Genomic DNA, 13,688 nt, shown 5'->3' with positions numbered 1-13,688 from the left:
CTAATGACCGCGCTGTCGATGGGACATTTAGCGCTTATTTCCCTCCCTGCATTTGTTGAGAATAAAATTAACATGTTTCAGCTTCTCAAGTAGTAGAACTTGCGTGATTAGTGGAAAAATCCTGCTTTGCTACAGTTTATGAATTGTGGGTAGATGCGAATACTGCAACTGGAATCTATTTGGATGGAGCCTCGACACATGAACCGGACTTCGAAATGATATATCTATTGGCTTCAATCAAGCTATAAGCGAGCCTCTTTGACTAGTACAAAAGCAGTAAACATAAAACATAACGAAGGCATAACACTATTAGATACGAGAGCAGAGCAAGATACTTTAAAGCATCTTACATAAATAGTGAAGATTTACATTTATTTTACATTTTTTTGGTTTATGAGTAGCGATATAACTAACGTTTATGAATTTATAAAAAAAAATATTTCTTAGAGAAAGTGGAAACTAAAATTTTGGTTCGAATGGCTCTGAGCACTATGGGACTTAATGCTGAGGTCATCAGTCCCCTAGAACTTAGAAATACCGAAACCTAACTAACCTAAGGAGACAGGAATCGAACTTGCGACCGTAGCGGTCTCGCGGTTCCAGTCTGAAGCGCCTAGAACCGCTCGGCCACACGGGCCGGCACTAAAGTTTTGGAAACGCTGTTATTAATTTCTGGGCACGAAAACATTCAGAAATGGGAGTGACTTCTTCTTTCCCAAGTTTCGTTTATAATTCCTCTTGCTCTTTTCTTTACTTTTTAGTGGTTACTCATTACATCATTATAGCGAAACCCCAAACGTTGAGGTGCATGTTAAGTTGCTTTATACTTGATACCATAAAATGGGGATTTCACCTGTGCAAGTGTTTTCACCTAAACGCTTTCACGTACTGTCTGGTAGGTCAGTGTATTAAGTCTTGTGCAGTAGTTGTACTATTAAGAAAGAGACTCAGCACTGGAGTTAAGTTTGCTTTATGCACGTATGAACTGCACATCAATTTGAAGCACGTTCTCGCGTCAGTAGTAAATACTTTGAACTAATAGCTGCCAGACAGGTACATAGTGGTAAACACGAGACCCGGTTTAGTGTCTGACAAGCCAGCGTATACCTGCGCGGCGGATACCCAATTACATGCCAGAACGGAGGAAAATAACCTAGTGCGAGGTCGGGTCGCGTGCGTGTTCAGGTAGGTTGCGGTATCGGGGACAGGCCCTGCTGATTGATGAACGCGGGAGAGCAGGTGCGGCCCAGAGAAACTTGCCCGGGCACGCACTTAAACGGGTCCGCTTCCGCGATACCGCAGGCTGCGGCGCCGACTCACTGCGAAACCGGGTCGCTCTCCCGCGCTGCTCTGCGAGGGTGCGGGCGGCGCACAGCGCTAACGTCCGGGCTTAGGAGGTGTGAGTTTGGGGTTACCGCTTCCCCTGTCTCCAAATAATAGCTGTCTTACCCTGCAGCAACATCGTAGGTGGAACCTACAGTAGGTGTTTCAGCCGTATGAAGTTACAGAATGAGACACGGGGGGAAAGCCACAAACATGCAACACGACAGCGGTAAATCAGTGGAATTTTACCGGATGTGTCTCATAAGAGTCGTCAGACGTATTTACTCTGGTCTTTCGGCAGGTATTTATAATTTACTTTTTGCAATGTGTGGCTGCTCACCATGTCTATAATGCGAAGCCCAGCGTCTCTGGAAAACGTGCGTTTGTTTCCCGATACAAACAAAATTGTTTTTAAAGCGCATTTTTGCATGCCCACTACATAAGCGGTCCGAAATTAGTTACCGCGAAATTAATTTTTGCAGTATGTGTTAACAGGAACAGTAAAACACGAAAAACTTGATCCCTCGTATGTACCGCTCTGCCCTGCGCTGTTTGCTACCGCAATGCAACGGCGAATACACATTCACTGCTGGAATACTGGTTATTCTTTGTATTATACTGTCGTTGTCGGTACACATAGCTAACCGAATATTGGCTATACTACAATGAGATGACGAAAGTCGGTGGACCTCTTTTTGCACGGCGTAGTGCTGCAGTTCGACGTGGCATGGACTCAACAAGCCGTTGGAAGCCCGCTGTAGAAACACTGAGGCACGCTGGCTCTATAGTTGTCCGTAATTCCGAAAGTGTTAAAGTATGTTGTGCACAAACTGACCTCTCTGTTGTGTCACATAAAAATTCAATAGGAGTCATGTCGGGTGATTTGGGCGGCCAAATCATTCGCTGGAATTGTCCAGAATGTTCTTCAGACCAATCGCGACCAATCGTGGACCAGTGACTTGGCGCTTTGTCATCGACAATTATTCCATCGTTGTTTGGGAACATTAAGTCCGTTAATCGTTGCAAGTGGTGTCCAAGCAGCCGAAAATAACTATTTCCTGTCAGTGCTGGGTTCACTTGGGCCACAGAATTCAGTCCATTTCATGTAAAAACAAAGCCCCCACAATTCTGGAGCCACCATCAGCTTGCCGGCCGGAGTGGCCGAGCGGTTCTAGGCGCCAGTCTGGAACAGCGCGACCGCAACGGTCGCAGGTTCGAATCCACCCTCGGGCATGGATGTGTGTGATGTCCTTAGGTTTACGTAGTTCTAAGTTGTAGGGGACTGATGACCGCAGAAGTCGCATAGTGCTCAGAGCCATTTGAACCACCATCAGCTTGCATAACTCCATGTTGACAACTTGGGTCCATGGCTTTGTGAAGTCTGCGCCATACTCGAACCCACTTACCAACTGAAATCGGGACTCACTTGACGGTCCAGCCGATGTAGTCCCAGGAAATACGCTGCAGGCGATGTCGTGTTGCTAGCAAAAGCACTCGCGTGGGTCGTCTGCTGCCATAGCTCGTTAACACCAAATTTCACAGCACTGTTCTAACCGATACGTTCGTCGTACGTCCCACATTGACTTTTGCTGTTACACAGTATTGCTTGTCTGTTAGCACTGACAACACACGCCGTTGGTCGTTACGTGAAGCCAGACGGCCATTGTGTCTTCCGTGACGGGAGGTGATGCCTTCCCCTGAAATTTGGTATTCTGGGCACACTCTTGACACTGTTTATGTCGGAATATTGAATCCCCTAACGATTTCTGAAACTGACTGTCCCAAGCGTCTTGTTCCAATTACCATTTCACTATAGGGGCTAGCGTTGCTGCCTCGGGATCACGGGCTCCCGGGTTCGATTCCCGGCCGGATTTAGTGATCTCTCGATCACTACCAGCCGTGACCTGAAGCCATACCTGATGGCTTGCCACACTATGACGTCAGGAGAAACAATGCTGTGCCTCTAGAAAACATTGGAAGAAAAGGACCTCTCCCCAGGTCGACGCCATACTCTCCAGCGATGGTCATCCGGTGTAGTTAAGAACCGTGATTGATCGCTGAACGCAGTGCGACGTCGTTCATCAGCAGTTAACGCTTCCCAGTCACAGCGCCACATCAGACGCAGGTGTTGCGTTGATGGCAGCCTGCGCATGGCATTGTATTGCCCGCTGCTGCTGCTAGACTCCGACAAGTGGTGTGGGATGACCCAAATTGCAGGAAGTCGATGACTTGTTTCCAGACGGCAAGCGCAGTTGTGAACGGGTTTCAGTGTGCTTTTTGTACAGAACAACAATCGTCCCTTCTTGTTCTCAGACACAGTCAGCCGTAATCTTGACGATGAGTGCCTGCTCTCGTGTTCCCGTGCAGTCCCCAACATCAGACCACTGTCTCAGCCGAAAACTCTACAAATCTGGATATTGCAGAAATCGACCACCCAAATTCAGATTCAAAATGAGGTCCCATTCAAAACAAGTCAGGTGTTCATAACGCTGTCGGACCAAAGTACACGGCACCTACGTGCTCTTCAGTAATCATATACAGGGTGCGTAAAAAAATGTATACACAGTTTGAAGGGTCATAGAAATTTTATTTCCCGTTCTGCAATGTTAAATTTCTGGAAATGGAGAGCTTAAACTCCAATTGGAAAAATAAATGTACATTGCAAATGTGATTAATGTTCAAACTGGTGGCCTTCAGCATCAATACATTTCTGAGTACGGATCACCACTGATTCCGTACATCGTACTAAAGTGTCCAATGAGATTTCTGCGCACACCGCCTGAATCTCATTCCAAAGTGTGTCCACGTTACGTGGTTTACGTTTGTACACCTCTTTTACTGTGCCCCATAAGAAGAAATCCAGAGGCATGATGTCTGGAGAGCGTGCAGGAAACTAGATTGGTCCCGTGCGTCCTATCCACCGTCCTCGCACATTGTGATCCAGATATGGTCGTACGTCCCTATGATCGTGCGGCGGGGCGCCATCTTGTTGGAAATAAAACTCATTATTACCGTATAATGCACGAATGGCAGGGAAGATGGAATCAGCAAGCATTGTTAGTTAGGTTTCTCCAGTAACGGTACGTACAAAGCGGAAAGGCCCAATGAGTCCCCTTGCAGACAAACCACACCACACGTTTTGACCAAGCAAATTCACAAACTTTTCAACTGTAATTCGAGGATTATCTTCAGCCCAGTACACAAAACTGTGTATATTGACAGTTCCATTGAGTTTGAATTGGGCTTGCCGGCCGGGGTGGCCGAGCGGTTCTAGGCGCTACAGTCTGGGACCGGACGACCACTACGGTCGCAGGTTCGAATCGTACCTCGGGCATGGATGTGTGTGATGTCTTTAGGTTAGTTAGGTTTAACTAGTTCTAAGTTCTAGGAAACTGATGACCTCGGAAGTTAAGTCCCAAAGTGCTCAGTGCCATTTGAACCATTTTTGAATCGGGCTTCATTCGACCAAATTATGCTACCCATAAATCTCGGTTCATGTCTCACCATCTCCTGAACCGATTCACAAAATTCTAACCTTCGATCTGGATCGTCGTCCACATTACTCTCACGTGCCGCTTGCCTCGAAGATTTTGTCTCGTAGACGTGTAATTGTTGACCTTAAATGTGGTTCTGTACCATACTCCTTTCTCCACTGTCTTCGAACCGCATCTACAATCTCAAACTTCTAGTACCACTTAATTATCTGCTTCCGCACTTCAAAGCTCGAACGCACGTCCTCCATGTCGCAGTTAGTTCCTTGCCACTACTGCCACCTGTTGAAGAAACGTAACATTACTTCCCCACAGGTATTTAACCTGGTAGAACGGGAGGTAAATTGTCTATGACAGTTCATAGTGTGTGTACATTTTTTTTACGTGCCCTGTATCATTCGACGCAATTATGTACCCTGCCAAGAATGGTAACATCACTAATCACGAACTACTATAATACATTTTGGTGGCCGTTGTAACTGTCACAGAAAATTGCAATATACTAACTGAACTAAAACTAAAAATATCAGCAACCGGATCAGCACCCAAGAAACGAGAACTGGAGTGAGAGGAGAGATTTCTGTGTTGCACGAGACAGTGTTGTGGTAGATTTCTGATATGAGACCGACGTTTCGTGTTTCAGGTTGTGGGCGTGAACCAGTACCTGGTGAAGCCTCGGACGGCGGACATCAACGAGAATGTGCTGTCGGAGCAGCTGGTGCAGGAGACGAGGCTCACGGAGGAGCTCGTCAAGAGCGGCCAGCCGCTGGAGGCCGCCATCCAGGCGGTGAGTGCGCCACGTGCTGCGTGTGTCGAGTTCTCTCTTTTTCTAAGAGCAATAACGTAATATTTTTTTACACAGTTAGTAAGATTATCTGTACATCAATTATGGATGTTTGCGTTTGCTCTTACGTCCAGCTGGAAGTGGCAACCTCATTGCATCTGTAGTAAAGTCTGTCATATCTCAGTAGGTATAATAGCTCTTGTAGTTACGAATCGTAAAAAAATATGTTTGTCATATACCGGGTGACCAAAAAGTCAGTATAAATTTGAAAACTTGATAAATCACGGAATACTGTAGATAGAGAGGGGTAAAAATTGACACATGCTTGGAATAACATGGAGTTTTATTAGGACAAAAAAAAAACACCCCATATTGCTAGACGCGTGAAAGATCTCTTGCACGCGTCGTTTGGTGATGATTGTGTGCTCAGCCGCCACTTCCGTCATGCTTGGCCTCCCAAGTCCCCAGACCTCAGTCCGTGCGATTATTGGCTTGGGGGTTACCTGAAGCCGCAAGTGTATCGTGCAAGACCGACATCGCTAGGGATGCTGAAAGACAACATCCGACGCCAATGCCTCACCATAACTCCGGACATGCTTGTTAGCAACATTATTCCTCGACTACAGCTATTGTTGAGGAATGATGGTGGACATATTGAGCATCTCCTGTAAAGAACATGATCTTTGATTTGTCTTACTTTGTTATGCTAATTAGTGCTATTCTGATCAGATGAAGCTCCATCTGTCGGACATTTTTTGAACGACTGTATTTTCTTTGGTTCTGATAAGACCCCATGTCATTCCAAGCATGTGTGTCAATTTTTGCCTCTCTAACTACATTATTCCGTGATTTGATGTTGGCAGATGTGTGCTTATGTCCATGCAAAAGTCAAAGGCAATGATAGTTATCTAAGCTTCTGTTGATACATCCCGTGTGATATCCGCCCTCGCACCCGAGGGAAAGCAAATGAAATACTTATTCTATAAGAAGTGATTTTTGTTAAGACAACCTTTTCATTGTTCCAAGTGAAACTCCCGATCACACAACGGATATAAGACATATATGTTTCACAATTTCTTTTGAAAACCTTATTAAAGTTCAGAAGACATTTTCGCCGAAATCAGTCTGATTGCGGTAACAAGCCGAATAAATCATAATTACTCTATTACTCTTGTAACGAGCCGCAGGAGACCGTGGGTCTCTTACACCAAAATATTGAAAGTATTTCTGAACAATCTGTGAAAGTTCGTCAGTAGTACTTCATTCTGTATGTGTGTAACTAGCAATGACTTGTTGCAACGAACTTCGCGGATTTTATGAACCGCGGAGAGAATTCTCTCTCCCACTGTGAAGCGTGCTAATTTGAGTCATAAACGTACAACCATGATTCATCTTCATTTGTAACTCTGGTCCGGAAATTCGGATCATGTCGAACTGCTATTTATAGTTCGATGTATTGTTAGGCGGCGTTCGAAGGACGAGGGACTAACTGCGATGTAATTCGTCCTATATTCATTTCATCAACTAGAATGAGTTGACATTTTCCGTTTAAAACTACAATAATTTCACAGTCATCATGGACTGTCTTCTGCCCTTGTGTATTTACTACGCGCACTTCTGTAATTATTTCCGGAGTTGTGCGAGATGGTCGGTGTCTCATTCTTCGCAAACTCCCTGCCCTCTGCAAATCGCGTAAACGCTTCAGATCTTGCTTAGCCCAAAACTTGATCATTGTGTCCCGTACTAAGCGTTGGGTTTCAGCTGCAGTTTGCGGAGGTTGAAAGACGCAGCTTCTTTGTTCCTTCGAAACAGTCATTTCGAAATTCACAGAGACAGTAAAACACTGTGTAAACAAATCGGCAACAAAGGTTACACGGATGCACACACATACGACGACGCCACGTGGCGAACGGGCAGTTCACAGGCGCAACTAGAGGGGCCTTGCGGAGGAAGATTGTACTGCTGATTGTTTGGACGCAGTGCTCAAACTTACGGGAATTTTGAGTAACTGCTCGTATTTCATTTACGTTAGGACCGAGGGAGAAGTGAGCGTCTATGCCTCTCACACGATCTAGTCTCTCGTATCTTTTTCTTGTGATTTCCACGCAGGTAATCGTACATGTTGTGCCTTTAAATTTTCCAAACAAGGGATCTAAATTACATTGTTGCCTTTCTTCCGTAGGTACCAATTTAAATTCGTGAGTAGCTCTGTGTCATACCGACGTGTTAAGATTTGTCTTACGTCAGACCAACTTAAGGCAAACCTCGAACTGTGGAAGAGCACTGAAGGACATATCGCATTAGCTTTGTTTGCGTTTTTACTTGTTGATTCCAACTCGTATCTTTTACGTAGAATTTCCTGCAATATGTTTGAACGAGATGAGAGCCATTAATTTGGTGATCTGATACAATCAATTTCTTTGTCTTATTTGTGGGCATTGTCTGTCATTTACCACGATTTTACTTCAGTTTCCGTTGACTATTCCAGTATAATATACTGGTTTCTATCTGCCAAAAACTCTTAGATCCAATTGTATGTTTGAGTAAATTACTTCGCATGATGTTAGGTAGTGTATCACTCAACTTCGTGGTACACTAAATACTTACCGAAAATCTAGGAAGTATGTGTTGTCCGCAAATTTACGAGGGTTGGAACTTTAATAGTGGGAAATGTTTATTTACAACTTATGCTAAACAGGCAAATGTTTCAAAGTTTTACTGTCCTTCAGAGTAGTCACCAGAATTGTGTGTAACCAGTTGTCAGTGATGTGGAACTCGTAGGATAGCTTTAGCAGCTCCAGTTGTGTTGATCGTTCGAGAGGGGTTGTCTATTTCCCGAATATCTGTAACAGTTCTAAAACGAATGCCAAGGAGTGCTTTCATCATCATACGAATCAAGTTGAAATCACAAGGGCTTAAGTCCTAGGACCGTGGTGGATTGCAGGCTCTGTTCCGAAAATGAACAGCTTACAGAAAGAAGCGGCGACACTTTCTGCAGGATCCGCCCATCTTTTTGCAGGTTGGCACCAACTTCGTTTTCTTGTTTTCCAGAAAATTACGGAGCAATTAACGGGAAAAATAATTTTAACCCGTGCAAAGAGAGTTCGGTTAGTTTTATCTTGGCCCAAAATTATAAGTCGCACATTTATAAGAATTTTTTTATATAGTTGAATAGTTACGAGATGGATACAGTGTAGACGTTTCACTATCCGCCTTACAAGATGACTGGTGTACGTGTTACCGTGGGATAATAACACGTGTGGTACGAGCTGGCGAGCCACCAGTTTTTGATAACTTTATTCCATCTTAATTCCATTTAGACTTAATAGTACACCCCGGTTTTTTTTCCAAAGCTAGACTTGCTCTGTGATTCTGCAAAATCAATGGTACACATAATTGGCTTAAAATTAGTACAAGTATTGTTTCCCGAAAGTTTGCTATGCAAAAGATGGAAAATAAGCGTAAGCCAGTCACATCTGCAAAACAAGGTGTGTGTGTGTGTGTGTGTGTGTGTGTGTGTGTGTGTGTGTAGATGCAGATGCCTGCAATGTTGCGACGTGGTCTTGTCACATAAAATTTAAGAATATGCTGACTTCTGAATAAATGTTGAGCGAGTGCCAAAGTGCTTGTGCTTTCATCTTTTATGTATTTGTGGTATTTCCCAACAGGTAGAGACACCGCTCAATGAAGATGCCCATTGACCTTTGTCCCATGTTGCAACACGTGCACTCGCAGCCTCGTGATCCTGTATCCACGTCAACGACATCCGATTATTTTGAGATACTTTGTGTTCCAAGTTCCAGTAGGCCTATAGTATAGAGTTGGAAATCCAGGAAATAAAAACTGGAGTGTCACTGATCTGAGGAGGAATTATATTTAGGCTGTGAAAGCTGTCCCAGGGCCTTGTAGCTATCCTTCGTTTTCGGTTTAGCGCTTCACACGACATACTGGTCAGGCGGAACAGGTTCTTGACACGGTACTCCTCCTGTTCTCAGGCCTTCTGTCCCCAACAGGTGTTCGACTAGTAACTGACGGAACATAACGCCGGTATACGTCCGTTGTGATTTCTAATCCGGTTGCAGAGGAATTTTTGTTGATAGGCTACGTGCCCTAAAACGTTACTGAGCAGTTCTCTCTGTTGTAGAAAATGAAGTAGTTGCTTTGTCGGTATTTTCATAAGTTTTCTGTTGTAGAAGATCAATATTGCTTTGAGTCCGTTGTGTTGCACACCTGAGACTGTCGATAGAAATGAATGTGCTAAAAAATACAGTGCACCCTAGACAGACCTGCTCAAGTAACCAATGTTACCAGTATCTACTCGGTAGCGTCAGTTTCAATAAAATCATTTTGGGTATTAGACCGTATCATTACGAAACATCAACACAACCATGAACCCGACGTTTCGACCATCTTTGCAGCGTTTCTCTTCAGGGCGATTAGTTCTTACCACGTTTTTATTTAGTTGCTGTCTTCTGTCTGTCTGTTCGGTAGCTATTTTACAATTCATTTTAAACTAACTTCTAGTGACTTTTTTGTCTGGCGTGTGGCGGAGAGTACTTAATGTCAGATATCGATTAAAGCAATTCACACATACAGTGCGCATGACCCAAAAGATACGAGAAATTAGGGCTCATACGGAGGCATATATGGAATGGTTTTTTTCCCTTGCACTCTTTCGCGACTGGAACAGGAAGGAAATGACGAGTAGTGGTATAGTGTACCCTCCACGACGCTCCTTACAGTGGCTTGCGGAGTATCTGTGTACATGTAGATTTAGATAAAAAAAGATTAGAAAATCAGAAAATAATAATTTGAATAAATAATACTTTTTAATATAACATGTTTTTAAAGCGGACTGAAAAGTGCTCCAGACCGAAATGGTTTTGTGAAAGGGGGCGCTGATGCTAGGATAGATTTCCGGAAGACGTTCATAACTGCCCGGGAGTAAGGATACTTACTGTGCTACCAACTTAAGGTATTTTCTGGTCTGAGCTATAGTGTGGCACCTGGAAATGCTTCCCCTTCATAGAGTATCACAAGATTTCTTGCGACGTCTAGGGGACGGTTTGGTTGTACACGTGGGCGAGAAACAAACCAAGTACTCTACAGGTTCAACGCTGACTGATGAATAAACTTGAGCGGTGACACTTAATACGACATTACGCTGTTAACGGGGGCGGTGGCGGATAATTACAGTTTAGTAAAGTAGCAGTTGCCACTGAGTTCAACGGTTGCTCTGTTGTTCAGTAGAGCAAGAGTAACAGCAGACTGGGTCGGTCAGGAATTCACAGGGACTTCGGAATTGGACTACTCATTGGATGTTACTTGAGTAACAAATGCACCATGGGCATTTAGACACTTTTGAAGCTTCCGAGGTCGATTATTGGTTTAGCTGTGATCGTTCCTGCATGTTTACACTTAACAAGCACATATCCAAGACTAAGACTGACCCCATGTAGCAACGGACAGGGACCGTTGAGCATTGTGGAGGGTGACTGAAAAAAATCATATAAAATCAACGGAAGGAATCGTAAGTTCCAAAGTGCTAACAACAGTCCAGCTTGCTTAATGTGCGTAGGGAGTTAGAAAGAATGGGGTACAGTGATCGAGCAGCTCCCCATAAGCCACACGTTTGTGTGTTTAGTACTAAGCAACTCACGCCACTGCACTGTGATAAGGTGTGATGAGTTGTAACTTGACATTACGTTCAGCCTAGCGTAGGGTATGCTCAACAGAATGTGCTGTTCATATTCTAAAAGGCACTTTGCTCTTACCTAAAAGATCTCAAAGAATTCAAAAAGTGTCTGTGGCTGATTCTATCGGATGATTAGGGGCTAACGCCCCATCGACAAATTCATTAGAGACGAAGCGCAGGCTCGGTCTGGAGAACGATGGGGAAATGAAATCGGTCCTGTCGACGAAACGATCCCGCCACTTTTGCCCAGTTTAGAGAAACCACGGAAAACCTAGGTGTCGGTCACCGAACAGTAATTTGAGCCTCTGTGGAGTCCAGTGTCTTACTACCGTGCCACCTCGTTCAGTTCTCACAATTACGTAACGATTTACAGGTGTGACAATTAGCTGCGATTAGTTGTTTTCGCTAACGAAAAATGAATCACTACTGATCAGTTTCCGGAAAATAATCTGCGTTGGTGAATGGTTGGACCCTCCCTTTCGTTTTGGTGTTTCCTCATGCACGTTGTGTATAGATCTGCCAGCTTGCCGTATATCGCAGTTTGGTTTGGAGGCTATACTGCTTCGTCTCAATTCGTTCATTTCCATTCGCTCCATTCATCCCCTTTTACGTCGCTATTCTGCATAGTTTTTATCTTTGAATGCTTTGTTTCACGTTTGCTTGCTTTTCTGCGTGAGCTTGGATTATGTTTATTGTAGGGCCTCAGACAGTAGCATTAGTACTTCTTGTTCGTACTAGATCCACGACGCTGTAGTTTCCACACATTCTGGGTGTCTTCTTGTGTCTTCTTGTATCTTTGACTTTGCGTAATTCGTTGTATGTTCTTTTAGTGAATTTCTTGATCGTCTCCTGTATGGTGTCCGTCTCTATGGCCTTGTGCTTTTCATGTAGGCTATTCTTGTCCAAGAACATTATTCTGGATAACTTGTAAGTCTACCAGAACCACGTTTGTCTTCCTTGCTGTTGCCCACTGTACACACCCGCATGTCATCGTGGGCAGTACCGTTGTTTGATAGTGTGTCTGTTTAGTTCCCAGCTCCGTGTCCGCTATTGCTAGACGTTTCTTTCACTTGTAGATTCGATTACTGAACAGTAATTTGCTACGTTCACGTGTGGTGCTGAGGGTATTCGTTATCGAAGAGGGTCGAGAAGAGAACCGCTGGTACGGATATTCTCGTTCGTACTTCTCTTCTCGTCAGTCTCTTTCTATTAATCTCGGCGGTATAGGATCGTTCAGTTATGGCATTCGTGACGTCTCGTGCCTTTAAGTAAACTAGAACGGCGGAACTGTGTAGACATTTGTAGGGGTCAGCCTCTTCGCAAGCTCTGACAGCCGTAACATAATTGCGGACCTAATGCTGGCTGCCGCTGTGCTAGCAGTGGGGGGGTGCTTACACGCCGCGTACAGTAATTGCTTACCGGTCGATAGTTCAAGGAAGCCGCTGCAGCCACTCTGGCAGCTGCAAGTAGAGGTGTCCGATGTTTGCTCTTACAGGAACGCCATCCACGTATCCTATTTAGTGGCCTCAAGCACCCATAGTTAGACATCGCGTAGCAAACGATGCGTTTCGTGAAGCCAGTTCCTATATCAGTTCACGTATACAAGGCTCTTGACAATATTGAAAGTTAACAAATTTTAGGCACTAAAACTCTGTTCCCCGTGTGACATAAAAATCAGTGCTCTACATCTCCCTCTCGCTCCGTCGAATCAGTCCACCTTTCTTGTGCAATGCAGCGTCCTATTCCGTTAGCCAGCAGAGTAGTGTTGTCACGGAATGGGACCCGTGACGCAGTTACTGCAAGCCAATGGATGAGCCTCCCGACTTACCAGCATCTAAGGAGCCTATCGGCAGTTCACTGGGCTACTGGCTGTTACTGCACTAAAGATCAGAAACGTAGCGTCGATGCGTACACCTGTTGCAGGTCGCTGGCTTAAGCGAGTTGTCTATGTTTATCACACCAGATAGCTTCTATTGAGAACCAAATTAAGAAACGTACAAGGCAAATTTTGTTTAGCTAACAGGGGCGCATTAACCAACTCGATTACCCTTCTTGTAATTTCTTCGTTAGGATGATGCCAACATGAGTAAGTCTCTTTCTTAAATAGCACCTTGCCTTATTTGGTTACTTCCCATCCTCAGCACCTGTTCCGAAACGTATCACATTGTACCTTTCACATAGACGTATTATTAAAAACGTACTAGCACCCAGCACGTAACTTGTCCGCTTGATGGAACTGACAGTAAAGAAACGGATACCTAAGGAAATTGTACACCTGTCATTCAGTCAGCCGTATTCAGTAAAGACAAATATCCAGTCTTTTTCATATGCGCCATAGGACATTAGTGACAACTTTTTTTAAGAATAAAGTTTATTTCAATCTCGTGGGCATAGC

The 13,688-nt window shown here is 44.4% G+C and overlaps 1 protein-coding gene across 3 annotated transcripts in view; it reads left to right on the top strand.

Annotated features, from left to right (window-relative positions):
• The window catches only part of LOC126277981 (RNA-binding protein fusilli-like), a 442,836-nt gene that overhangs the window by 174,331 nt on the left and 254,817 nt on the right, over positions 1–13,688 (top strand). For all 3 annotated transcript variants that reach the window (XM_049977643.1, XM_049977645.1, XM_049977644.1), the window contains exon 3: positions 5,458–5,601. In XM_049977643.1, coding sequence (XP_049833600.1) covers positions 5,458–5,601 — 144 coding nt within the window. The remainder of the gene's footprint in view (positions 1–5,457; positions 5,602–13,688) is intronic.

Source organism: Schistocerca gregaria, chromosome 6, assembly GCF_023897955.1.
Source record: "Schistocerca gregaria isolate iqSchGreg1 chromosome 6, iqSchGreg1.2, whole genome shotgun sequence".
Lineage (NCBI taxonomy): Eukaryota > Metazoa > Arthropoda > Insecta > Orthoptera > Acrididae > Schistocerca > Schistocerca gregaria.
Note: the sequence above shows the minus strand (reverse complement) of the source record. Positions and strands in the feature narration are given on the sequence as shown.